Raw genomic sequence first — 26,423 nt, 5'->3', positions numbered from 1 at the left:
TGCATTCATGTCTGCCTATTTTGTGTGGACCAACGCAAAGACGAGAATGCCTGGACAGTAACACACGAATAAACACACTACCGCTAACAGGCACGCCGAAATCTTTTCCAACGTGACTTTAGTTCTCTTTACCCGCTTTCGCCTAACGTTTATTCTTCCATTAGGCCCTTCAAAATTTCCTAGAGGTATAATCATACGGTGACGCAGACCTCTCACAATGTAGCATAGTTTAAAGTTTAAATAGAATGTGATAAGAAATAAGAAGCCGACAAGGCCAACTAATGTTGTCTCAGTGCCAATACCCGAGTAAAACAATCGAGAGTATATATATACTAAAGCAAACGGTAATTGTAACAGGATGAGAACGACGATCAATCTTTGCATCGTCACGTACTTTTGATGAAAAAATGGATACACCAGGGCAAGATATCTTTCCAGAGTCATTGTTAGGAGTGCGGTTAACGACAACATGAACAAGTATTTAAGAAATGGCATTTTGATATAATCGGTGACTTTCGTGGCGGTGCCGTCCAATACAGTTACCAGTATCAATGGATGAAAAACGAGAACAACAACGAGGTCAAGACAAGCCAGAACAAGGATCATGAAATAACATAATTTTCTTCGCAGCTGTGAATTGAGTAGACTTATTATGACAACGGAGTTTAAAAGTATTCCAACAAATGTGAAGATAACATTCACGACACACAAAAATACGGCGTTGAACTTGAAAAACAACGTTAGGTTGGATTTCGTCCTCATTTCCTACTTGAATTCGAAGCGTTGTTCCCGAGATACTATGTCTTTCATAAAAGAATCGAACTAAAGCCAACCCTTAAATTGCGATAGGCAAATAAACCTCGGACAGCTGAAAGCATCTGCCTTAATGTACTTTACATATGAGGGCACGTAAATTTAGTCGTTAAACGAGGATATGCAAAAACTAGTTGGTTTTAGAAGTGCACTATTGCATTAGTCAGTAAAGGTAGCCTGCGAAGCAAGATACTTCAAAAAAGTTGTTTTTACGATTTTGATAAAGGATCACCGACGGTCGTGATATATTTCCCTATTGTTTGCAAATACTAATTAAATTGCGTGTCATTTCCAATTTATCCTAAATAATCTTTGCGACTGATCTTCGTGTTACGCAACTTTTTTTGAATCAAATTTGTTGCTCATACCCGACAGGTAAAACATATCGAGTATATAAATTACAGCCAAAATTGAACGAATGCCAATGTTCGGTTTTTACTCGCCACAGAGTTGAGACGATACCGCTAATCCGACTTTGTCTTTATAGCTATATATATACGAATGTTGTTCAACTGTAGGTTGATCGACCGATAATTACAAACTGAATATCAAATAGTTTTGATATATGCTTACGAATCCACAGACCGTCTTGAATGGTTCAAAAAATTATTTAAAGAATCTTGTGAAATCGTATGGTTGCTAATATATGCTGCAACTCAATTATTGCTTTTCACCCACAAAAGGCTGGCTATTTTAAGAGGGGTTGATGCATATAAAAAAAATTAGAAAATTTATTAATAAAAGCCAATGAAAACTGGTACTATATAATAATATGAGCGGACGTGTTATTAATATAATTTATAGGTTTAATTATAATACAATTTAGGTTACAAATATGTATTCGTCTCAGCTATTTTACACATTGAAAATATGTTATTAAAATTTTGACAGGATCAAGCAAGGATTTAATGAATTCTGGAAGCGGCTAAATTAATTTGTCAGTGGAACAAAACATATATAGTATACGCTTCGATTATACTGTATATTATACCACTATATATGTGCAAATAATTTTCATAAATGCAGAAAAAATCGGTCGCTAAAATTTATTGAAAGGAAGCAATTACCTTAACTAGCTAATAGGCTGGGGTTTCGTTAACTCATCGCTCGTAGCTGAATCAGTACTGGTTGTAAAACTTTTGCTGTTTCGAATTCCACTGCCTATCGCTTCATAGCCTTTGAACTTGTTATCGTAGAATTTCAGGTAACTATAATTGAAAAAACGGATATTGTAATGAAACATTATACAGGGTGTCATAAAAACCCAAAACCATTGAAATCGCCCATAACGATGTAATAGCTACAGTTTGGCTATAGGTTATACGTCGCATTTTGGTCGCCTCAAGTGCAATTCAAACAATAGATAATGAGCTGATAAACCTCATTAAGCTTCATTATCATCTCATTATCGATTGTTTGAATTGCATTCGAAGCGACCAAAATGCGACGTTTTAACCTAGGCCTTTGAATTCCTAGGCACCGTGTTGGTACCCAGAGGTTTGCAGAGCGAAGAGGAGCAAACATTTTGTTTGCTCCTTCAATAAACGATAGACTTGCTTTCTATTTTGAACTTAACCACCGTTTAAGCTAAACGGGCTTAATACAACCGGCCCCATTTTAGCAAGTTGCGTTAATAATCCGCACCAGCAAAAATTCTCGAACAAGTCATTCAACTTTTAACAATAGGTGATTTCAATCGTTTTGGGTTTTTTTAAACATGATGATATACATGACAACATGCATATCTACTCACTATATATGTATATAATATGCTTGACTGTATATAGCAACAATGTTCATTCTTACATAAAAATTGTCGAGCTGCATCTTTTAACACACAAACATATATAGCTAATTGGATGAAGAAGGCATTGTGTAAAAGTTAAACTCCCCGTTCTTGCTAAATGTACGAATTGAATTCTCAGGCTCAATATATTATTGCATAACAGCCGCCATGTCATTTTTTTCAAACATCCTGTATATGCAGTATTGAAGTATAGTATGGCATGCAGCTCGATTGTATATATTGTTTCACTCTGATATATAGAGTTACTGAAACATAAGAATATACAAAAGTATACATAGCAGACTAAGCAGAAGGTAGCACTGAATTTCGCTATTCTGTATAGCGTATGTATACCTGATGATCACAAATGGAAGGAATACTATTCCTGCATTGATGAAGAAAATAAGACCATTAGCATGTGGCCAACTGTAATCCAAAGAGGCCTGATAAACGGGATTGAAGATTATGTTTGCCAGAAAGTTACAAAGGCTTTCTATTGAAGCTATGATGGAGAACAATGATCCTGAAAACAAATAGAATTACATTATTTTTTTCCTGAAATTAAACGAATAGGCTTTGCCTAGGCTTAAAAATGCTGTCTTTTTTCCAGTATTTTACCTTGTTCGCTGTATCCAACAATATGCGATGTCAATGCTCGAATACAAGGTTGAGGAAGTCCTGCCATGAGACACGGTATCGTTGCTGCATAAATAAAATGTATGATCGATACATGTACATGAACAAATCCAAGATCATTCTAGCCACAATTAAGTTGTAAGCGGTAAATAAAGTAGGTAATAAAACCCTGGGTACGAGGTTGAGTAAAGACTACTCTGCGTCATTAAAATAGTGGACGTGGTGTCATTTTTTTTTCATTTGGAGATTTTTTTACGTTTAGATATTTATTATTTACGAATGTTAAAGCAGTTATTTTAACCCTTACAAAGTTCAAGAATGAATACTTTCAGGTTTGTTAGGCTTGAGCGTTCCATTATGACACTGGGGATTCCGGAAACGCAATCTGGATTTTCTGGTCAAATCAAAGCGCCCTGATTGTATATCAATAGGCATTGCTAATTAAGTTACAACACACTCGAACGCACAAAGCTGATTTCGTTCATTGTATAGTCAGCGCGTGCGTTTATTTGTGAACAAAACACTCACAACAGTCTCCAGCCTTAAATGTATACAAGTCTCAACGGGTTATGTTCATTCAATCCTAACATTGATCCCCACCCAACAACTCTAATCCTACCAAATGCCTAGTAATTGATATTTCACAAACCAAGAAACATTTCCAATGTAGTGGTTGATAAGCCAATCATAATCAAGAGACCCATGAGGAAAACGCTCCCTAATTGAACTACGGAATAATCCTTCCACGCAAACTTCTTTAAAATCTTCATGCAAGCCACCGCCCCAACCGCTCTGACAAAAAACAAACATCCAAGAAAATAACCGATTAAATCAGCTCTCCAGCAAAGTGGGGAATCTTTGGCGTACAGGATAGATAGACTGTTTAGGACACCCACAGGTAGGAGGGTAAATGCAGAGACTAAGAGCAACAGCAAGATCTTTAATCGCCCTCGATCCTCCCGCTTGTTTATAATCACGCCTGTCAATAATCGAAAATCCCCACAGTTCAAGCATAGCCTGTCGCCCAACGGCAGTTGTTGAAGCGATTCTGGGAGAAAGAGTGCCACGTACAAAAACGCACACAGTTGGCATGCGAAGATGAACAAATACGGTGCTGCATAGCCCAAGTGCTCGACCCAAAGCCCACTGGTTACTTGTGCAATTGTACCGCTAAACAACGCCATGGCCTCCAAGCGGGCTAAACGAAGGGATAGTTTAGCAGGATCAGATGTTGTGTCTTTGACATAAGCCGTAACTGTGAATACTAATGTTGTGTAGTGCCCACAGAGACCGCTTATGGCAGAACCTATAAAGGTAAAAATAAACAAAGAAAATTCACTGGAATTTTATTATGGAAATAGTATTGATTCTAGTTGGAAATAGCATTGAATTTATCATATCCATATTATATATAGCTAGTATGGGAATAGCAAATTTCTATGGTATGGAAAGAATTCCTAATCTGGCTAATATAACGTTCATTTGAAAGTTCTTCCCTCCCCTAAATTTTCGAATCGATTGACGCCCACGAAAACGGTACAAAATCATGAGACATTACTATCATAAACTTAATTTAAAACAAAGTCAGTAATAAAAGTAAACGCGATAACGTGGGAGGAAGCGGGTTGTGTCAACATACCAGAAAAACAATCGCTTACCAGAAATATCAGTGAGGATTCTCACTATAATTTAAATGAATATAGGCATGCGTCCCATAATTAGATGCCTTGTTACTGCAATGTCCAAGATAATCAATAGTGTTCTCGAAGTTCGTTGCAGCCGCATTTTTAGCGTTCGCCAAGGAAGTGTATAAATGAATTGCGTCGAAATACTAATCATCGGCCTATCTTCAAGTTAATATTTTAGAAAAGGTCAAGTTGATTCTTCTCTCACATCTAATAAAAGGTCTACATGCCGTCAACCCCTACTTCCCATTCGCCGGGCGCCCCAGCAAGGTCATCACTCATGCCCAGTTCATTTATATACAGCTTTCAACAAGTGCACTGGCTAGCCTGGCTTAATTCGAAATCAACGGTCGCGTAAAATCTTACCAATTGCTATGACGTACAGTGGCAGTTCGAAATATATTGTAAAAAGTGTCATGGACCCATCAATGACGCTTCCCAAAAGTGGCAACCGCATTATTGGTATCCGTCCTTTCCTGTCAGACATGGGACCATAAATCAAGGACGTAAATATGGCAGGAAAGGTTCCTGCCATACCTATTGCAAGGATATAACTTGATGCACGTCGTTGGATTTCCCTAAATTCAATCAAATAACAGAAACTATATTTACATTCAAAGCAGACAATTAAATGGTGTCAGAAAGCTGATCAGAAGTGTCAAAAGCTTGTTTTGAATGCAGAGAATAAAATAAGGCACTTGTAAATCTGTCTTTAACACGCTGCCCTTAATTTGCCTCATAACACTTCGTATCCGACTACGTGGAAAATTGTGCAAATTGAGGCATATGATCACAGACACAGTTCAGCAAAAGTTGGTCGACAATCGAAATCATAAAACGCGGAGCTGAGATAACTTTTGTCTGCGAACTAATTTTGCTGGGGTCACACACAGACACACCGTCAGAGGTTGCATAGATTTCGTGGGGAAAGCTGACACCATGACTGTTGTTTGCATTCATATATATAGTAACTATATATTCTTAAATTGGATCACTGCCAGCTGATCTGGGCATAAAAATCAACCAATCAGAAGCCAAATCTTCGACAAAACAGAATTATCATTTTCTTCATTGCATATGACTTCGAAACTCGAAAATATCAAGTAATTTTATTATATTTATGCAAAAACACGTTTATTTTTTCCCAACTGTAAATTAGAATTTAAATTTTTCGCGCTTTATACTATTATATAGTTAGGAGAATAGGGACAATTAAATAACACCAGGAACATGATAACTCAGTTTTGTCGAGACGCTTTATGACGTCATGATCTCAGATCAGCTTGTGGTGCAATTTTACTTACACAACTAATTCACTAGTATTCGCATCACAACGACTTTGGTCTACCAGGTCTGAACCGTTTCGTTCCAAATTCAATTCAACCTGAGCTCGATGATAAACATAATGCTGGTAAACAGGCAGCTGCATCAATAGCGCTGTGATGTACAACATAACGACAGGTTCAACTGTAATCGCACGATATGGATTACCCATAGTTGTCCTGGAAAATGGTTTGATGGTATCCCAAAAACCTAAACATAAAATTGACATTATAATCACTTTCATCTATAATTCTAGGTAGACCAGAGCTCCGTTTACACTGTAGTCAATTTATTGGCACGGTACGGCTAAATTGGCTAACCGTCCAATTTCATTTGTTCTCGGACTACCAATAAAAAGGCTAAGCACGAATTTAAATGATTCAAAGAATATCACAAAACGATTAACGATGTATGATATAAAAAAAAATATGTAAATTGTCATGGTAAATTGTTTACTCTTTTTTCACTATTTAGCGTACATAGATGTTATGTGATGTATAAGCTAGGGCATATTTTTATATCTAGGGCCAATAGAGCCTTTTCGCGCTACCAAAAAAACATAACACAGAAAAATTATACGCATAATGGCGGACATTTCCGGTAATTACCTAAAGTCTCAAAAGGCCCTGGGAACGAGGTTGGTAATTACCTCACAACTTCACTTTGTTCAAATTGGAAACATTGGATGTAGTTCATTTGCACATGCAAATGCGCTTTAGACATTCAAGTCATTCAATCGATTTTATAATAATGATTAATGAACAGCGGTGTCAGTACTCAGAATAACACCAGATCTGGTGGCCCTTGTAAAAATATTAAGAGGATCCCTCTCCATAACCATCTTATGATCTAAAACGTCTTATAATCTGAAAGGCGTACTTTTTTGTAATAAAAGTATAAAACAATTAACACGTCCATCGAGTCCTTTTTTGCAATGGCGTAAAATTCAGTAATATATTACCGCTTTATGATCGCGGGCTGCGCCTTCCTCCCCGCCCGTGCGCTAAAGTGCTCTCAAACATTTGCTTTTGTTTTTTGCCGATTCTAAGAAGATGAATATCTAGTCACAAAATTGGATGATGTTAGAACATATTAAATTGCAATTTAATTTTGCACACTGAGTGCAGATTTCATCACAAAATGTAGGTATTTAGCAACCGCATAGGCAGGCTCTTTCACCTAGGGGGGTAGAAGGTTGGGCATATAGTTGTCCATTAAGGTAGTAGAAGGCAGGGACAAACAAAGATTTTTTTAAAATCATGTAATTTTGTACCTATGTTATGCAACAATCCCTAGCCTGAAGCTTAGGTGGCTTAACCTAAATGGGAAACTGGGAACACCACACTCACAAGTCGGTGAAGTCACCACAATGAGGTGAAACAACACATAGGAAGAAACTGTAGTTGAAATACTCAAAAGCTAATTCCCCTGTTTCATACTATAATATTTATATTTATTAAAAATTCATAGTGCAAAAACTGACTGTGCATCCCTGAAACATATCTTAAATGACAACAATCTTCATGTTGGTACTCATACTTTCTTGATAGGAAAGTTGCAACCAGTTTCCCATGAAATTAAAGCTGTAATTGCAGGGACTGCAGAACAATTTCTAAATTGAGGGAGCTGAAGGCAAGGTTCTTATATAGGGACTGGTTATAATTAACACAATTTGATCCAAAATTTATTAATTACAGGAAAATTATTAGGCGCTGGGCCCCCTAGCTCGGCTTGGTGGCCTCTGTGTTAGAATTTTTAGTGCAGTGATAGGCAATACCAGTTTCAGTTATCTACATTTAATACAATATTACTTGAAGGATTAGACTATTTTTTCGATAATTAACACTGATACAAATGTCTATATTTCATGATTGACAATGAAGTGAATATGAAAGTTAAATTATTTTATTTGATTGAAGTCAGCATTAAGGGAAGCAGCAAAGTAGTAGTTTGTAACAATTAACACTGACAAAACACCAAAGGCTCATTAGGTATAGGAAGTGCCAATACTTCAATCCTTTTCCCAGTATTGCATGTACCAAGTGCTAGCTTAGTACTGGTATCTGCCCATCTCTATTTTATTTGATAGGTGGAAGCTGTTGGGGTAGCTCAGACACCTACTGTCCCCTCTTATTATGGCTCTTAAAATGATTTAATTATTATATACATATAGGTATACTATAGTGCTCACTGCTCATGCACATTTATACTGTATATACATTTTTTCCCTGTACATATATTTATTCATATCTATATATCATTATATACATTTATCGCAAATACTCATCAGATCACAGATCAACTGGTGTCTGTATACTAGCATACGAAATTACATACAGGCGAAAAACTTGCTCCCATTACGCAAAATTAAAATTGATATTATACCTGGTATATATGTATATTGAAAATTCAATTTACCTTTTAAGTATTGATTGCTGATTGAAATTTTACTTACGTTGTGATGTTTATCATAAACTAATTCTTAATAGTATTCCTGCTTGGTGATTGAATTGGATAAAAAATGGGTACTTTTTTTACATTTCGCGGAAGAACCAAAACAAATGGGCAGACCGGAAGACGGAAGTTAAGAAATTGCAGTTTTTGCGTTTTCAATTACTGACAGTCTCAATTTTGAAATATATTATTGCTAAAATATTTACTGTATCAAAATTAATCGACCTCATCGAAGTCCTTTATTAACGTCCGAACTCCGCTAAATATAACTTTTTAAAATTTATTGTCAAATTCAAATGTTCAAAATGTTGCAGTCTTACGAAATCCGAATGTTCTAATTTCATAACGTACAATAACTACAATTTATGTTAATTTTAAAAGGTATAACCAAAGCATATATAAAATTTCTTGCAAATTTAATGCTGAATAAAAAAAACGCAATAAAAAACTTCGCTTTGTAAAGTAAGATTGTGAGAAATATCGAAACCGAATTTGCAATTTTCGCCACACAAAATAGCACTTCATAGCACTAGTAATTAGCACAACATTAGCACTCTTCGTAATTTCCCCCCCCTGCCATATTCAAAGTGTTTCGGAATAAAGAAGCTTCCTCAGTGGTCCTAAAACTTTGCTCAGGGGGGAGTTCGATTTTAAGTATGTCACATGAGTGCTATGTAGTATTCTCGAAGTTCGAAGATCGTGGGTTCGAGAAAAATATCAAATTTTTACCTTGAAATGTACTAAAGAATTACTAGTTTCTGAAGTTCTGCACTTCGGTGTCAAATTTCCTTGTATAAAATGGTACATGGCAGGTTCGTTTGAAACCATCGATTTGTTGTTGGACAAATGCTCCCTTTCATCGCAACTTTTGTATAAATTCCTATATAATAACCTACGTGTTGGACAGTGGGAGCTTGCCAGAGCATGCATTGAGGCGCTGCTGCAAAACGACGGGAGCTATGAAGAGAAATTTGCAGATTTACTGAGGAATGTTATTGATGAACCACTTCTGTACAGGTATGGTAATTGGTAGTCATTAAATAGTAAATACTGGAGTAGGTCGAGATTGGATAATATTTTTAGTACAGTCTTCTTTGACCTAAGTGGAGGGGTTAATCTTTGTTCTTTGGCTGGACTGAGCACTTGACTTTAGCAGTAAGAAAATAAATATTCTAATACAACTCAGTCTATAACTCAAGCACGAATAATCAATGCTGTATAAATGCACACAAGCATTTGAAATCTTTTCAGCTGTGCACATACAATGTCAAACTAAATTCATGGTGACATGTGTAGAGCAGTATGTGGAAATGATTGTTGATAAATGTATTTAAAAATTCATTTCTGGAAAGAGCAAACATGCATAGTTTAGAAAAAGCTTTCGGTCCACCGATTAACATCATCATCAACCACTATCAGTGCAATTCAATTGCAAATTAATTACCTAATGAAAGTGATTGCATAGGTTGTTAGAAGACTGAAAACTTCATAGTGCAAGCATAACTGGTTTATCTTTAAACTTAAATTTAAATGACACTTAAATGACATGCAATTATACCATTATTCAGCTCAAGTTAATGTATAAACTAGAGCTTGATCAACATTTTAATTCAATTAATTCAATTAAAACAGAACAAATAGGCTTAAGATGTAGTTTTCTAGACTGTTATAAAATTCCACCTATTGCTTAGGCTAATCAGATGGCACAAATTCTAGCCTCTAGATCTGTTGGAATTCTGGCCTCTGCTGTGAATATTTTTATGAATTATTTTGCATGTATTTTTAGTGATGGATCTCATTCTGTGGAAACACCATTTCATTTGTCCTGGCTTGCTTCACTGGAGTTTCTTAAGCATTTCAGGGGAAAGGTTTGTTTTGTAAACATACAGTTGCTACAATGTATATATAATTAATGTACCACCAATTGAATGTAAGGTCCTTTCTGGAAAAATAGCAGACCTGGGTCTAAATATATGTCATTAGTATATATATAGCTGTCTATTAATTAAGAAATTCCATAGGAAACCTATTATATAGTTTAAGAATATTAAATTTAGACCAATATTATGAAATTTCTTTAAGATAGAAGCACCCACACATTATCTCTTTGTATGTTGCAAAGTGCAAACTCATTAAGTCACAACTGGCAAATGGATTTATTGGCTTTTTTTTTTAGATTGAACTTCCAAAAACACTCCAACTTAAACTTGAGTTCAGGTTGTTGTTGCAGTCTTGCAATGTAGAACATGTTCCTCTTGAAATTCTTCAGGTTTGTGTAAATTTTTTAATGGGTGTTGCTCAGAGCATATGCCTCTTGTATTTAGCTTGTTTTCTACCAATTTTTTGGTATATTGACATTTAGCGTGGCTTATAACCACTCACCATAGCATAAGATGTGTCAAAAATGACTCACCCCATGGCCTGTGCATACCCCAGGGTGCACCCCATGCCCATGCACTGTAAATCTTTCAGCTATGTTTTGTACTCTACTCTCTTATATATCCTCAAGGAATTGGACTATTATCACTCGGAACTCCTGGGTGATAGTCGATCAGGCATCACTACCATCGTACCTGATGTCAGCATGTCCTGGGTAGATCACTTGAAGACGCTAATTTCCAAACAACCTCGACACGCTCATGCAATTATCCACAGTCTGATCGTACCGGATGCCAGATATGCTAACAACAATCTCTTCTTTTACAACCTATACTTGGACCTGCTCAAGGATAAGTTGAACGAAATGACCAGCTTGGAAAATAGTCTAAAAGAGGCGACTACGCCGGGCGAACTTAACAAAACTGCCAAAGCTATGTTGAAGAAACACAGTTTGAGCTGTCAAAACGTGCATCAGTTGTTATCTTCAATGGATGTGCACTTACTTATAGATCATCCAGAAATTGACGAAGTCTTAATGAACTTGTTGTACAAGGCACAAAGCAATCCAACTGGTAATTTTACAAAAGGCTCTCTTTATTCGTCGATGCTCTGTCATCCGTCGCCTTACCTATTTCGACGTTTTTGCGATTTTGAGACCGAATATCAACTTGGCAATAGCTTCAGGAGTTTTTCTGAAGTTTCATCAGCTCCGAGGTTTTTCGTTCCGTCTGAAAGTCTGTTGACAAGAACATGCGAGAAGAATCGACCCACTGCGTGGAAATTATTATATTTGTATGCGAAACAGGATCACCACATTTTAGAAGATGTTGTGGTAGGTTTCTTATATTTGCATGAAGCGGAGTGACATTTCGATATCATGTTTCTGGAGCCTAATTATATATATTGACAAGGCTTTTTCCAAATAAATCAAAATTGATACTAATTCCTGTATACGGATGGAAAAGTTAGACATTTTTCATTATAAAAGTTGGTTATAAATCCCCCTTCCCCCCAAATCCTACCTCGTTTGCCACGAGCCTTACCGAGTGGTTCTCACAAGCAGAATTTCACACTCGCCTACGGTGAGTATACACCGAATGTCCCGCAAATCCTCGTGCATAGATCATGCAATCCTGCCCAGGAAAACCATTTTGTATTCCTCTATTCTAGAATGCCTTTTTACAGCTACATACATTTGAAAATCATCTTCATTTGAAAATAATTTGAAATTGTAATACAGTGTACAATTTGATTTTCCCGATGACTGTCGCACAAAATTTAACGCTCAAACTTGTCGGTAAATAGTTGCCTATCACAGTTGCCTCATACTTGGTACAATTTCAGAATGCCGTTTACCTTCTTCTTACCACGGAATTCTCAAAGAATCGACAGAAAAAATCAATTTCAATTCGAAAACGAAGGCCTTAAGGCTGAGTGCCATCTATAATTTTATTTGCGTTGCTTAGAATACATGTGTGGAATTCGCCCAACAAGGTGACCTGGACAAGGTCATTCAAATTCTTTCTTGTGATGAATTTTCGCCACTGAAAGTACTGGTATTGCTGTTGGCGTGGCCACATTGTCACACTTGTGACAGAGCTCAAAAACTACTGGATGGTTTATGGGATCGTGAAGTGAGTACATTTATACAATAACTGCAGTGAAACACGCAATCAAATTGGTTAACAACCGCTTCATGGAATGTGAAAATTTCGCGCACGCTACCCGGAGATAGTGTACATTCACTACATTGTATGTATGTGTATATAGACTGGATAGTTTATCCTTGATCATAATATGAAAATTTGAGTGTACATTTCTATTTTAACTAACTATTCGCGTATCACTTTTTCTTTAGCGATCTTCTGAACATGTTCTTTTAAACCAAGCATGTACCAAATTGGAATATCAGTTGCATCTTGTAAAGTGGTGTTTGGATAAAGCGACGTATGTATTCGTAATCTATTTTCAGTGCTTACTATATTATATTATGTTTAAGATACAGGTCTGCAATCGGATATCGATTTTTTGCACGAATTTAATACTTTCAAATTCGGACAATACCACATAACATCACAGCATTTTTAGTAATAATGTATGGACTCAGGTGTATATGATGTAAATATTGTAAAGATGCTACTCTGAGTGACCAACCGGTTTAGCTGAAAAATTAGCTTGACGGTGGACTAGCAAACCAAAGGTCCCACTGTGGTCAAGCTAATTTTTCAGCTTATCCGGTTGGTCACTCAGAGTAGCATATTGACAATATTCATATCAAATCATATGTAGTACACTTCAATACAGCACATTTCTTACATAACTTCTGAAACTAATAATAAACCGAATGTGTTCCTTTATGAACTCACTTTACTTATCATTGAGCTATCAGTTCGATACAAAATTGAATACAAAAAACATGCCTCTACTGTATATGTAATTGCCTAAAATAAAAAATTCTCGTCCAGGCAGAGGAGTCTTTTCCCATTTTAGGACATTACTCCGAAAGGTCTCACCATTTGTCTTTAAGTTTGACTAACTTTCGTTTGGCCGGCCGGAACTAGGCGATTGGCTCCCAGTTTTCTAGCTAAAACGTAATTATCAAAAGAGTAAATGGAAATCTTTTGCTCAGTGCGATGAGTCCGTTCTACGCATGTGCTATTGCAAGAGCCTAAATTTCTAAAATATATCTCTTGTATGTACAATCCATGATAATTAAGACTGTTAAGCCATATTGTAATTTTTGTCTCCACTTTCAATTCACACTTTTCACTTTTCTAGGCCATTGCTAGCTGCCGACGAATCATCTTCAGAAGAACATCAAAAAGTGTACGAAATGTTTCAGAGTCTAGATTCCCATTCTGTCTTACATGTACTACACCAGTCTACAAATCTCTCTCAATTGCCCGAAAGCGAAGTGCTGGAGATCTTACAAACTAGACCTGTATTCTCCTGTGAAAATTCCTCTGGGTCGCAGGCGGAAATTGCTGCAGACACTAACGTTGAAACTGGTGAAGCGGAAATACAACGTGATATTGCGCTGTATCACGGCTTCTGCTCCATGCGTGGTTTCCTAGAAGCAATCATGCCCGGGCAGGCCGAAAATGAATGCACTGATGCAACAGCGAAAATCCGAGAATCATGCGATCACGTGAGCAGCATATACCCTATCACGTTCCGAGTAGAGATCCTGGAGAATATATTTAGCTTACTTTTTGTTTCATCTGAACACTTGCTGGAAGAGATTTCAGCCGCTTACGAAACTGACGACTTGGAGACTATAGATAGCCGAAGTTTACGAAGTAGCCGAACCGGTAGCTTTGAAAGTTTTGTAAGCGTTGATAGTCCCTGGAGACCTTCGAGAAATTTGGAACAATCTGCTTCGCGGCCGATGTCTCCTGAACCGGCTGGCAGGTTAGACGGAGAACGCTTAAAGCAGTCGCCATTCATGGATGCCGGCTCGAGGGGAACGAAAGACAGTGAAGACACAAGACGACTAGATCTTTCAAAAGTCGAAACGACTTTGCCCGAAGGTGAGGCGAGAAGATCCGCGTGTGCTCGAGAGCTGAATTTCGACGATGGCAATGTAGCGCAAGACGAATTTAGTGAGCTGTTCCCCCAGAATTTAAAAGGATCAAAAGAAAAACTTCTAGATGTTTCAGAGCGTCACGCGAGAGGACTTTTAGTAAACAGAACATTGCTTTGCCAGTTTTTGGAAATACTAAGGGAGTGTTTAGATGAGGTTATACGGTTAAAATCTGTGCCAGAGGAATTGGACAAAGGTGAGTAAATATTGTGTTATGCTGATTTTTTAAAGTCTGTTAGGAAAATATCTGGGGTTGTAACCAACTGAAACCAGGTGGTTGAAATTTTGATCACCAATTGCCACTGATCTGATAATACACTGAATATAGCAACTATGTACAACCAAAACGAAGCCAGAATTAGTAAAAATTTCCCGTTTTATGCTAACCACTAACTGGGAAAGAATTCTTTAAAATCTATTAATACTCCCGCCACACCTAAAGTCGTTGTTTCGATTGACTAACCTCATACAAGGCTTGTCTTCGTTTGTTTTTTTCAAGTAGTCTACGCCGATTGGATGAAGACGTCTGTTTCCATGGCAACACTTGACCAACGAATATCACGTCTGAGCCAGTATATTAACGAAGCACAGTGGAGATACCAGCTTGTGTCCACGTGTTGCGATGTCGACGACTTGGAGGATGACGTGATGGACGACCAAACAGGCTTCTTTTCGGATGACAGTGATCTAGATCTTGAAGTTGGGAAAGACGAAGGTAAGATTGCCTTTACAACATTATTAATTACGCGAAAAAAATAATCAAAAATACAATTTTAAGAAGTTCCGTAGATAAACTCGGATAGTGATTTAGCTCTAGCAAGTTCGAAAGGTATATCGTTCCATAGCTCATCAGAGTAAAACTTGTAATCCATTTCACTAACCACTTCGGACAGGACCGTCAAATTATCTCCCAGTGCAACAGGCTCAGTTTTTCAGCGGTTCGCAGGCCAAGAGAATCTAAAGCTTTGCAATTTCATCTATTTATCTTAATTTTATTTACGACATCCGCTGAAATTGTGCAAGTGGGAAAAGTTTCGCTGATTCGGACTAACGAAAAGATTATTTACAATAAAGTTGCGATATAATCACTGGAAAGGTCTGTTACAAATAGGTGATGTTTTCTGCGTTTTTTTTTAGACGAGAAGCGTGATGGCAATGTTTCGAAACCTTCAAAACGAAGGAAAAAAGATTTAGACGAAGGGGAAGCTACAAAACCGTCGGCAGTAGCAACCTCGCTTGAGGTTAGCATCCCTCGCTTGCTTTCCTCACCGAGCAGCCTCGTCTACATGTGTATGAAGAAGGACAGCTACGCTCAGGCCAAAAACATCATCAAACTTTTTAACGTCGAAGAAGAAGACAGCTCTAAAGCTGTTCATTTTGCAGAGGAGTACGAAAAGTCGTTTCAAAAATTGACACAGATCGAAAAAAGTAAAAAGAAGGAAAAATCCTCGACGAAAACGCCCGAAAAAAAAGGAAGACTTTCCGCTTTAAAGAATGTTGCCTCTGTAGCAGCCGTCGGTATCGCTGCCACGTCGACTACAAGTATAGTGGAGGAATTATTATTATGTGCAAGCACTGACCTCGCGAGCAGCGGTTTCACTCTCACTGCGCCTGCACACGCGCATTTCCTCCATGCGCTTGTATGTTTTGACTTCTTGTGCACGGGACAGATTACCAAACACTCCTGCAAGAATTACTTAAAAATGGCCAGGAGCAAAATGGACATAGCTATGGGTACGTAGCTTTAGTTTTGTTCGTTGTCTGAGTAACAAAATCTGAGCATCTGGGCATCAATGGGCCAATGTCCTGGGGGACAATGGGCAAAAGTTTTAACCCTTTTTCGTAACAATTACAGTCGAAAACGTTAATGTTCAACCAAATTTTTATCAAAAGAAATCCAATTTTTATAAAGATGCACTCTCTTAAGTTCGCCATGTTTGTTTCGAAAATAACGCTTAGAAACCATTTTAAAATTTTGTTGGCATTGCTAGTGCACGGGCTCAATATCGTAAGTGGCTAGCCACTGAGTAAAATGCTCATTGAAACCAACAAATAAAAATTATTCCTTTCGCCATTCTCCACTTGACCAACTCGGTGCTCAAAAGTTTATCTCTACGTTTGCCTAACGTCTGTTAAATTTTATGCAGACATAGAGCCGCTGACACCTTACACATTACAACGTATCGCCGAAACTTTGAGCAATTTTGAAAGCTTGCTGGATGAGGTTGATGCACCAACTGCACTTTGTAAACGTTTCGGTGACATAAAACCGCTGAATGCGAAATCAGTAAAGAACGACAAAGATTTGCAGATCCTTCAAGATAATGCCTTTGCAAAACTCGAGCTTGCTATCGACGATGGTGATACAGTTATTAAAGACATCTCAGAATTGTCGCCGGAATTGCCTGCGTATCTAAAGTTCAAGCAAATGGATCAAAAGACAGCTGTGAGAGTCGCCATGGCTGATTTCCACCATGCGTGTGACTGTCAGCGAGATGGGCGACTTCTGGTGGTCGGCCGAGAACGATGGTTGGTTAAACATAGACTGGATTATATAAAGAGCTTGTATAATCACGTGAATATGTTGAGCAAGTGGGAATTGTTCTGGAACCTTAGTTCGAAAGGTAGAATATCATAGCATGTTTACTATTCTTCCAGTGCACGTGTTTTAACGCGGGCCTGCTATTAAGGCCGCTTTCCACTGTCGCGTTTTTTGCACGTACCTTCGATGCTTAAAACCTTCTAAGTTGCTGTGTAATTAATTTTATGCCAGAAAAAACACACCAAATATTCAACAGAATCCAACCCTATGTATCTATTCAGTCGTTTAAAGTATCATTTAAATTATTTTAAACTTTTACAATCAGCGATTGAATAGATGCATATAGGGTTGGATTCTGTTGATGATTTCCTGTGTTTTTCTGGCATAAAATTAATTATACGACAACTTCGAAGGTTTTAAGCTTTGCTCGTCCGTGTACGTACGTGCAAAAAACACGACAGTGGAAAGCAGCCCATGCAGTATTGAAAATTTATCAACATGCAAGGCGAAAATTTTTACAATAAGAGAATATTCATGCAGACTTTTAGCCGGGCACTTTTAGACGGGTACGTTTGGGTCTTTTATAAAGTTAGCGTTAATACGTAGTTTGCGTACAATGCATGCTTTTGATTGGTCAATGTGACTAATTGGGGTAATCCTGGAACATATCGACAATTTCGGAAAAACGTATCAAAACTTTTGAATTGTACTTTTTAAACTTTACGTTCATACTTTGAAAGATTTTTATGGTATTCAAAACTTGTTCCGTTTAGAAAGAAGTAATATCCAAGTCTCTCGAAAACCGATTGGTTTGCAAGCAACAAACCCGTTCGTTGTTTTAACCCATGGATTTGATGATATCGCTGGAAAGCCTTTATTCGAGAGGAACGTTCCTCCCAAAAAGTAAGTTGAATATACTTCATTGTATCGTACGTTCTATATTAGTGTCTAACATCAGATAAAAATGTCTATTAAATGGTAATACACCCGTCTATTGAATGGTAAACCTAAAAAGAGCATTCTATAAATTTAATGAAATTGGTTGAAATAAAGCCTTCTGTATACATAAAAAAGCGAAAAATTCATAATGCTAAAAATGTGGTAGCTATCAGTTTTAGTTTCTTTGCAGACGTCTCAAATCTCGATACTTTTCAAACCGCTGTGATAGATCGATTTTATTTTTTCATTAAAACGTATGCCATATTGCGGTCGCTTGCAATAAACTTCCTTTACATGCATGTAGACTAACATTTAAGTAACTGGTTCTTCATCCTAAAACCCTTCAACAAATGAGCTTCGTAAAAACATATTATTCTCGTGCTTTGCTACATTTAGCTATACCTTACGTTTATTTAGAATGGAATCGATGTGCAAAAAGATGAATGTGAACCTAATTCGTATCATCGTTCACAATTGTTGTCCTGTTGTTCCGGCTTTCGGACCTGTACGACGCCAAGGTATAAGAGTTCAGTAACCACTGACCTTTATTTTAATGCTGACCGTAAATGCATTGGGAAAGAATCTACCTACCTACGTATGTACTTACCTACCTACCTAGTACCTATCTACCTACCTACCTACCTGCGTATGTACCTACTTACCTACCCACTGACGAGAAAATTTGTGATATCCATCGTTCAAACTAACTTCTCGCGAGTAGTATCATTTTCCCTCGTCCCCAGGACCTACAGATATAAGCATGTTGTTTTTAGAAGACTTTTAGCGTAGTCAACAATATCTTTCAGTAAAATTGAGCTTGTAGTTACTGTTTCAGCGAATGACTGTGCAAAATTCGCATTTTTTTATTCCTCGCATGCTTTTACTTGTCCATGTACTTCAACGTTTATTTGGTATCTTGCACAGAGCGTTTGTTATTATCCTCATCGAAAGTTGTTCTCAATGCATCACCTGATACTGAGATTGCAAATGTTGATGATCCAGTCCAGTTTTCTGAAATGCTTGTTACCAAAATAAAGGAGCTGCTGCAAGGTATCTACTTCTCTCCTCGCATTCTTTAGAGCTGGATATTTGTTTTAAAATACATAAAACTGAACCTGGCTTTGTGCCCTTTTGCCAGCATTCTTTTATGCTATACAAGGAGCAAAAGTCTGTCGTATAACGCGATATACACTGTGTTTCCAGTAAACTTTAGGGACTGTTCACAAATTGAAGAGAAAAGTCAGTTTAATCGCTTTTCGAGTCTATACGTGTCAAAACGGAAAACGTTTTATTATGAAAGCAGAAAATGTTATTCTTTGTAAAAAATATATTTGAAAGAAATATAAAAAACGACAAAAATTCAGGGATATTATACTAATAATGAATGTTTTCATACGTGCAATGGTAAAAATATTTTCATGGTTGAATGTTGAATGGAATATTCCATCTTTCACCAAAATATATTGCAAATGATGCATAATATAAGCACAGTTAAAACTTTGTGAAATTTAGTGAAAGCAACCGTGCAATGGAAAAAAAAAATTATTTATTGCCACGTGATCAAAAACAACCAATTAAAAGACATTATATTAATAAGGTATTATAAAAATTATAATATTATTATAGATAATAACAATAGTATTCTGTTGTCTTAAAGTGATGAAAGATTCGGAGTCAGATGTGGTTGACGTTCAGTCTCTGCTAGTTCTCTTTACGTCGCCTACTTACGTCCTTCTGTTGAAAGAAGTGCACAAGCTCTCGTATGTCGATTTAAACGCGATAGCCAGCGACGAGGAAAAAATATGTTTTTTCACCAACGTGCTGAACATGTTATTGTCCCAAGCAGCTATTACAGAGGTGGCCGTTTGTGCCTCGCGCAAGGATGCACGATCTCGTGATTTAGGTCCGGCTGATTACAGTTTCAATGATAAATATTGGGAGAAGAGCTTGCCAAGACTGGATTTCTCATATTGTCGCACATCCTATTTGAAGAAGTATGGTTATAACATTGGACAACTCGGCTTTGTCAGGTATATGCAACATTTTTTATGTTTTCTCTTATAAACAATGAATTGTGTTGCGGTTTTCGTTTTAAAGAAATTTTCTCACCCTTCTAATATATCCATATTTTCGCTGTGTTGTATTTTTTGTGTAATACCTACTTTAATTATCGACCAATAGATTGAATTAGTGAGTAGCTTCATCGCGTAGCGTGTACATTTATTGTAATATAAGTTCATTTTTATTGTAACATAAAGTTCATTTTGGCCAGAAAAGACATCTTGCACATCTTCCTTTATAGTTTTTACTGAATAAAGTTTCGTAGTTGTCTTCCAATTTCGTTGGGCTTTTAATCAGTTATGCTCATGTGTCGTTTTATGTAGAGAGAATTTGTTTTTGAATTTCTTGTTTTAACTATATAGTTTCGTTTGATTTGTATTTGTCCGTTGAAGGCGTCAAATGGCCGAATTGTTGAATGAGCGCTGCTTTATAATTTATTTTAGTGCTTTCGATCTTTGGTTTACGATCCTACGAACTGGGTTACCTGTTCCAGCAACTGCTCAGAACGCATCCTCGTCTTCACAAGGTAAGTTCCGGCACAACAGCGATATTCATATAATCTAAGGCCGGGAGTTGTTACACCTACATTGAAAACGCGGTGATTGTTCACCTAAATCCTCACCATGCACCTTATATGAATAGGATGTCGTTATTAACTAATTTTTTTAGTGAGTTATCGTTACGAACGCTACCAACCAAGATCAAGTGACTTCCGCTTGACCTTCGCTATCTGGGATGGTACCATCTCCTCTCCTGAAATGCAGGTAACTGTCATACTTTTCGCTCATTGTACTTTTAAAGTATAACATTGTGACTTACTTCATCTATTTGTCGGTACCTCCTATACGCCTGAATACGGCTGAACACTTGTATTTTCTTTTGAACCACTGTTCATTTTAAAACTTTAGAAAATATTACTTCTATCGGTCCAGAAAATATTTATGAAAAAAGATAAAAGAACTATTAAAGATTAAAGAACTTAGTACACAAGCGATTAAAAAAGTTAATGTAAAGATTTAACCCAAGGTTAAGCTAGTAACCGGCCTTTGAACAACTGGCCCCTGGGGCCGGTTGTTCAAAAGCAGGTTAAATTTAACCCTGGGTTAGTGCTAAACCTGGGTTAAAATCCTTAACCCTAGGTTAGCTAAACCTGGGTTAAAACTGTGTTGTTCAAAGCAGGGTTAGTGGTAGGGTTAGTTAACCCAGGGTTAAAATATTTAACCTAAGATTAAATGTATTTTAAGGACTAAATTGGATTTAAGAACGTTTTCGATTGGTCAATAAACGAGCGTCAAAACTTTACCCGACGAGGATATATTGTCAGGCGAAAGATTATATGCCGTGAGGGCAGGGTCGCAGGGACGTTGTTTTGAACAGCAATTTCCGTGCATGGAATTTTGGAAAGATTCGAAATGAAAGGCCATTTTGTATGATAAACAATGTCGATGTGAAATATGTCGATGTGCAAATTATATATAAACAATATATAATCTATTTTAAAATTTCAGCCATTCTTTGATTATTCAAAATTCAGGAACAAACGTAGCCTTACCACTTGCTGCCAATCAAAAGAATCGAATTTTGGCATCCGAAACAAATACTTCGATTACGATGTTTCAATTTGTACGGTTGTATTCATTTATCGTGTATTGCATTCAAGCGAAGATAAATAAATCAATACGTCAGCCGAAACCGAACGAAGTCAAACTTAAATAATTCTTTGCTGTCGAAATTATTCGTAAAACCTTTCAAAAGTGTTTAATTCATGACGAATTATACGTGTTTACATGTTTCAGCTCCTTATTCATCCATTTTAAATCGAAGTTAACCCAGGATTAAAAAGTTAACCCACCTAGCTAGCAGGGTTAATTTTTTATCAATTTTAACCCAGGGTTAACGCTAACCGAGCTTTGAGCAACGCAAATCAACCAAGGTTTAAAATTTAACCCTGGGTTAGGCATTTTTAACCCTGGGTTAGCGTTAACCGGCTTTTGAACAACCGGCCCCTGGAGTTTTAAACCCAAAAATCAAATCCAGTACTGTGCATAGCTACTTCATTTCGCTTATATTTGGTTTAATTTTGTCACAGGCCTTAAATCCAGAGAACATCCAAAGCGAATTGGATAACGCCATTTCAGACTATCTTTCCAGAAATGTCGAAGTTATTGAAGATGATAAGGTTGGTCAGATATTTTGTCTCCGAGGTAGCTGAACATTTTGTTCGTAGTTGTTTTGCGTTTCAAAACCAACATTAATTTGGGGAGAGAGCTGGAAGGTTGTGTGACAACTATACATACAGTTGCTTGTATCAAGAGATTGTTCCAACTCAAAATATCAATTCAAATTAATTTTAATCAATTTTTTTCGATAAATATAAATTCTATTTTCAGTATAAATTACACCCATATAGGATTGTTGAGATTTCGCTTGCATTTATAAGGAACTAAATCTGAATTTTTTTGCATTGAAATGGACGTCAATAGACCTTTCCTTTTTTAACTTTCGAGCGCGCAACGCGTTAAGGTAGTTGATTATCAAGGTCAATTTGAGTTGTAATTTCGCCAGGAGCGATTTAGTTTAACAAAGAAGCAAAACGAATGGGCAAGGTTTCTCGCTTCAAAGCAGAGCGATATCGCAACTCAAATTGACCTTGATAATCAACTGCATGCCGTCACGCATTGCGCACTTGAGAGCTAAAATAGGAAAGGTATTTATGGCACTTATGCATGAACAGACGAGTTCTCCTTAGTTTTAGTTTTTAGTTGTTTTTTTTTTCAGATTACATCTTTTAAATAAGCGGATAAGCAACGATTTTTTACATTTTCTCTATTATAACAGATATACCTTCCAGAACTGTTAAAATGGTATAAGAATGATTTCATGTCTACTTTGTCTGATCGCTCCGGAGAATTAGACCCAAACAGCTTCGGTGAAGATGAAAATTGGGTGGAATTAATGCTTCAAATATCTCCTTATCTTCGCGGGGCACAATTCCAGAAATTTGACGATCTTGCGACCCAACTTAATATCGAGTTCACACCGCATTGCTGGAAATTCGGTTTTCAATTTTCAACTATGGAAGCGACAACTCAAGGAGAAACATCGTACAAACCCTCCACCCCGATTATGCCGAAGTATACTTTGACCTCGGCCCTTTCAAATTACCTCAGCGAACGGTCCCCACTAGTGGCGACCTTAGTTAATCTCAGTTGTTCCCAGGACTCAAATCAACCCGCAAAAGAAAGCCGGAAAGGTGAAGACCTTCCGTTGCTGACAACAAGCCTTGTGAGCCCCGGTACACAGAGTTTAGAAGTCACTTCGCCCTTTGAATTCGCCATGGGACAAGCAGTCAAATTTCCGGTACTTCAACGTCACATCACCTCGGCGTTTTTTTCCGTGTCTAAGTTCCTGTATCTCGATGGCCAGACAAAGTCTCTCCAGTCCACTTCAGTCTCGGCAAAGTTTGCCGCTCGAAATCAATCGCGTTTGTTTCTTCTCGACGAACGAAGTTCGGACGTTGCCGAGATGTTTCTGCGTGCGGTGAACTATGCGTGGCGTAAGGCAGACTGGGAACTACTCCTAGAGATATTCAATTCATCGTGTATAAACCAATATGGCGCATTACGTGGACCAGATGACTTCGTGCTCGAGAAAGCGTTTGGAAGTGCCCTGGAACCGAGTCCGGACGACGATATCGCTGCCCAGACTGCTTCCACTTTGCGAAACTTCAACATTACAGCGCCAAACTTTGATTTGAACTGGAAAAAAGAAAAGTGGTTGTTGCTGTTCCGTATCAAAGATGATTGTGTTCGCGCTGAAATTGTCATGCGATGTTTACACAACTGGAGTGATGTTACAGTAGGCCTTACGTTGCTTCAGTTTTGTTTATCGAAACCGCCGACTGACCAACAATTGTTAGATTGTCTTAGGAAGAAAACAAAACAACTCAATCTTTGTAAAAAGGTGGGAAAATTTAAATATTATAGAAAAGTATTAAAATATGGAATGCCAATTGGGTTTAAATTTATACAAACAAATAAATCAAAATACATATGATTGCAAGATGAATTTATATTAAATATGACAGTTTTAATATGAAAATGTCATTTTCTCTTTTGAAAGAACCCCACAGATTTACTACTGTTGTCGATTTACTACTGTTGTCGATGAAAAAGCCTGAAATGATGGAATTTATCAAATTTTATTCATTTTTACTTTCTAATTATGTTTTCAAGATTAAACATTGCCAACCCAGTTATGAATCCGACAGAGTAAACGTTAATCATGAATCGTGGAAAGATGTCGTTGATCAGAGTGTTCGTAATCCTGAGATCGTCTTACAAGCCTTGCAAGATCGCGAAAGATTTGATTTGGTTCAAGAATGGATCGATGTTTATGGTTATCCATCCAACTTACGGGAGGTCAGGAATCTTTCCCAGGCATCATCATTATCTTGTTGTATTTGAAAGATTAAAGTCGAGTCCCTAGAACTCGCACAGAAAGCTACATAACCGTTTCGACAAAACTGTAGTCAAAACATATCCGCCTCAGGCGCTATTCGCCAATAAACCGAATGCACGCAGACATGCTTTTCTTCAAAAATGTAAAGAGGAATCTTTGTTTATCGCGTTTCATTTTGCTTACAGAAAAGAACAACAAAAGTCTATACAAATTAATTGCAACTCTGTAAAAATATTCCATAAATAATTGTTTCTCACAGGTTTCATTCCTTCGTTCAATAATTCATCATGCATTCATTCCCTCGCACATTCTTTTCCTCATAATATTCATTCATTTTGCCTTTTAGAAAATACACGAAGATTACCTGAAATTCTTGCTGACAAAAACTCCGATTGACGTCACGGAAGTTTACATGTATCTGGAGAAAATACAAGATCCTGAAAAGACTTTGGAAATTTGTGAACGGTTGTTGGCGAAACAATTACCAACTCCTAACACAGTATTTATTACTCACTTTATGATATCAGATCTCGGCGCTTTGGTAAATCCTGATAGAAAACGCGAGCTACTTCGGCAGCAACTTGGCGCCAAAGCTGCTCTGTGTATTCCCGAGTGCAACCGAATACCGTACGAGGCCCTTACGTCTCAACCGTTGTTGCTGTTGGAGCAGCTTCTGATTGATATGAAAGTGGAATGGGCTGGAAAAGTGTTCGAAGATTTGCAGGCAGAAATGAAGACAAACGGGAATTACGACGAGCTGTTTAGAGAAGAGATCTCTGTGGAAGCTTTTGATAAACTCTTAGTTGTTTACGCCACAAAAGCGCTGAAATTTAATGTGGTAACTTACGAGCAAGGTAGGCGATGCATCCATAGCTTTTGTATTTGTAACTCTGTTTGCATGACTTATTGGGCTTTGCATGTTACTTAGTCCTATTTTCAAAGGAATCTGAGCATTCAGTTGACCATGGTAAATGCATGGACATATTTTATACCGACAGCACCAAATTCGTTTTATCAAACCTTAGGAATAAACAAGAATTAAAAACAAGTCCAGACTCATACAGTTCACGGCTGTAACAAGCCATATGTAGCTACAACCAAATTTCTGAAACGATAATTTATTATTATTTGTCTCGTTCCTTTTTTTCTTGCGGTCAAAATACTTAATATTGTATCCTTATTGTGGCTTTTAACTTTTAATTCTCTTCTTCCATGACTGGCCACAAAGAATTCTCATTTCTTCCGTTCTGCTTTTATTCTGTCACGAATTCGCATTTCTTACGTTTTTCTTTCATTGCTTTGATTAATTTTATTCTTGTTTTTCACAGAGGACATGGACACGCGCCATATAAAAACGTCCACTCCTATCAAAGGTCATCGGAGAAATACTAGCATCGGTAAGATATTAAATACAGACAATATTTGAAATGAATATTGTGATGTTGCTACTCTGAGTCACCAACCGGGTGTTAGTTGAAAAATTAGCTTGCCGCGACCTTTGCTTTGCTAGTCCAATGCTCCTCCAATTGAGCTACTAGTAGCAACATCACAATATTCATTTCATAGATACACTATTACTATAACATTCAGACAATATTTTGTCAGATTAATGTCAGCAGGGCTCCAGATTAAGCTAAATATTATTATCATAACCTTTGTTTTCTTTTCCTGAGATAAGTAAACCGCCGCCTACATGTAACAATATCCTGAGCGCTCATTTGTCAGCGGTATAGTCTTAAATGCAATATATAATGATGTAGC

The 26,423-nt window shown here is 37.2% G+C and overlaps 2 protein-coding genes across 4 annotated transcripts in view; one reads left to right on the top strand and one right to left on the bottom strand.

Moving 5' to 3' along the window:
- Window positions 1-1,677: 1,677 nt before the first annotated feature.
- Window positions 1,678-8,814, bottom strand: LOC114537489 (proton-coupled folate transporter-like). 2 transcript variants are annotated; one of them, XM_028558526.1, is made up of 7 exons: window positions 8,662-8,814; window positions 6,225-6,453; window positions 5,287-5,498; window positions 3,885-4,541; window positions 3,218-3,301; window positions 2,954-3,122; window positions 1,678-2,021 (listed from the first exon to the last, which is right to left on the bottom strand). In XM_028558526.1, the coding sequence occupies exons 2-7, from the start codon at window positions 6,413-6,415 to the stop codon at window positions 1,886-1,888; spliced, it is 1,449 nt and encodes a 482-aa protein (XP_028414327.1). In that variant the 5' UTR covers window positions 6,416-6,453; window positions 8,662-8,814; the 3' UTR covers window positions 1,678-1,885. The 2 variants fall into 2 exon arrangements, with proteins under 2 accessions (XP_028414327.1, XP_028414328.1); XM_028558527.1 differs by having other exon boundaries at window positions 8,699-8,814.
- Window positions 8,815-9,352: 538 nt separating this feature from the next.
- The window catches only part of LOC114537479 (zinc finger FYVE domain-containing protein 26-like), a 31,882-nt gene continuing 14,811 nt past the window's right edge, over window positions 9,353-26,423 (top strand). Inside the window, exons 1-21 of one of the 2 annotated variants that reach the window (XM_028558513.1) lie at window positions 9,353-9,714; window positions 10,484-10,565; window positions 10,874-10,966; window positions 11,207-11,908; window positions 12,543-12,710; window positions 12,935-13,023; window positions 13,855-14,855; window positions 15,162-15,374; window positions 15,797-16,393; window positions 16,807-17,283; window positions 17,975-18,104; window positions 18,558-18,658; window positions 19,065-19,190; window positions 19,798-20,170; window positions 20,645-20,727; window positions 20,871-20,965; window positions 22,291-22,380; window positions 23,040-24,164; window positions 24,437-24,622; window positions 25,009-25,516; window positions 25,991-26,059. In XM_028558513.1, the coding sequence (XP_028414314.1) occupies window positions 9,503-9,714; window positions 10,484-10,565; window positions 10,874-10,966; window positions 11,207-11,908; window positions 12,543-12,710; window positions 12,935-13,023; window positions 13,855-14,855; window positions 15,162-15,374; window positions 15,797-16,393; window positions 16,807-17,283; window positions 17,975-18,104; window positions 18,558-18,658; window positions 19,065-19,190; window positions 19,798-20,170; window positions 20,645-20,727; window positions 20,871-20,965; window positions 22,291-22,380; window positions 23,040-24,164; window positions 24,437-24,622; window positions 25,009-25,516; window positions 25,991-26,059 (6,520 nt within the window). In that variant the 5' untranslated portion in view covers window positions 9,353-9,502. Of the gene's footprint in view, window positions 9,715-10,483; window positions 10,566-10,873; window positions 10,967-11,206; window positions 11,909-12,542; window positions 12,711-12,934; window positions 13,024-13,854; window positions 14,856-15,158; window positions 15,375-15,796; window positions 16,394-16,806; window positions 17,284-17,974; window positions 18,105-18,557; window positions 18,659-19,064; window positions 19,191-19,797; window positions 20,171-20,644; window positions 20,728-20,870; window positions 20,966-22,290; window positions 22,381-23,039; window positions 24,165-24,436; window positions 24,623-25,008; window positions 25,517-25,990; window positions 26,060-26,423 lie in introns of both variants that reach the window. The other variant, XM_028558512.1, reaches the window with a different exon arrangement.

Source organism: Dendronephthya gigantea, unplaced genomic scaffold, assembly GCF_004324835.1.
Source record: "Dendronephthya gigantea isolate DGI-Jeju-01 unplaced genomic scaffold, DenGig_1.0 000158F, whole genome shotgun sequence".
Taxonomy (NCBI): Eukaryota; Metazoa; Cnidaria; class Anthozoa; order Malacalcyonacea; family Nephtheidae; genus Dendronephthya; species Dendronephthya gigantea.
Note: the sequence above shows the minus strand (reverse complement) of the source record. Positions and strands in the feature narration are given on the sequence as shown.

Excerpts from the sequence above, each read along its gene's own strand:
- LOC114537489 (XM_028558526.1), bottom strand. The coding sequence starts at position 6,415 with ATGGGTAATCCATATCGTGCGATTACAGTTGAACCTGTCGTTATGTTG. Across the intron at positions 3,302-3,884 it reads TACATTGGAAATGTTTCTTG|CAACGATACCGTGTCTCATG; the intron begins GTTTGTGAAATA and ends TTATTTATGCAG. Across the intron at positions 3,123-3,217 it reads TGTTGGATACAGCGAACAAG|GATCATTGTTCTCCATCATA; the intron begins GTAAAATACTGG and ends ATTTGTTTTCAG.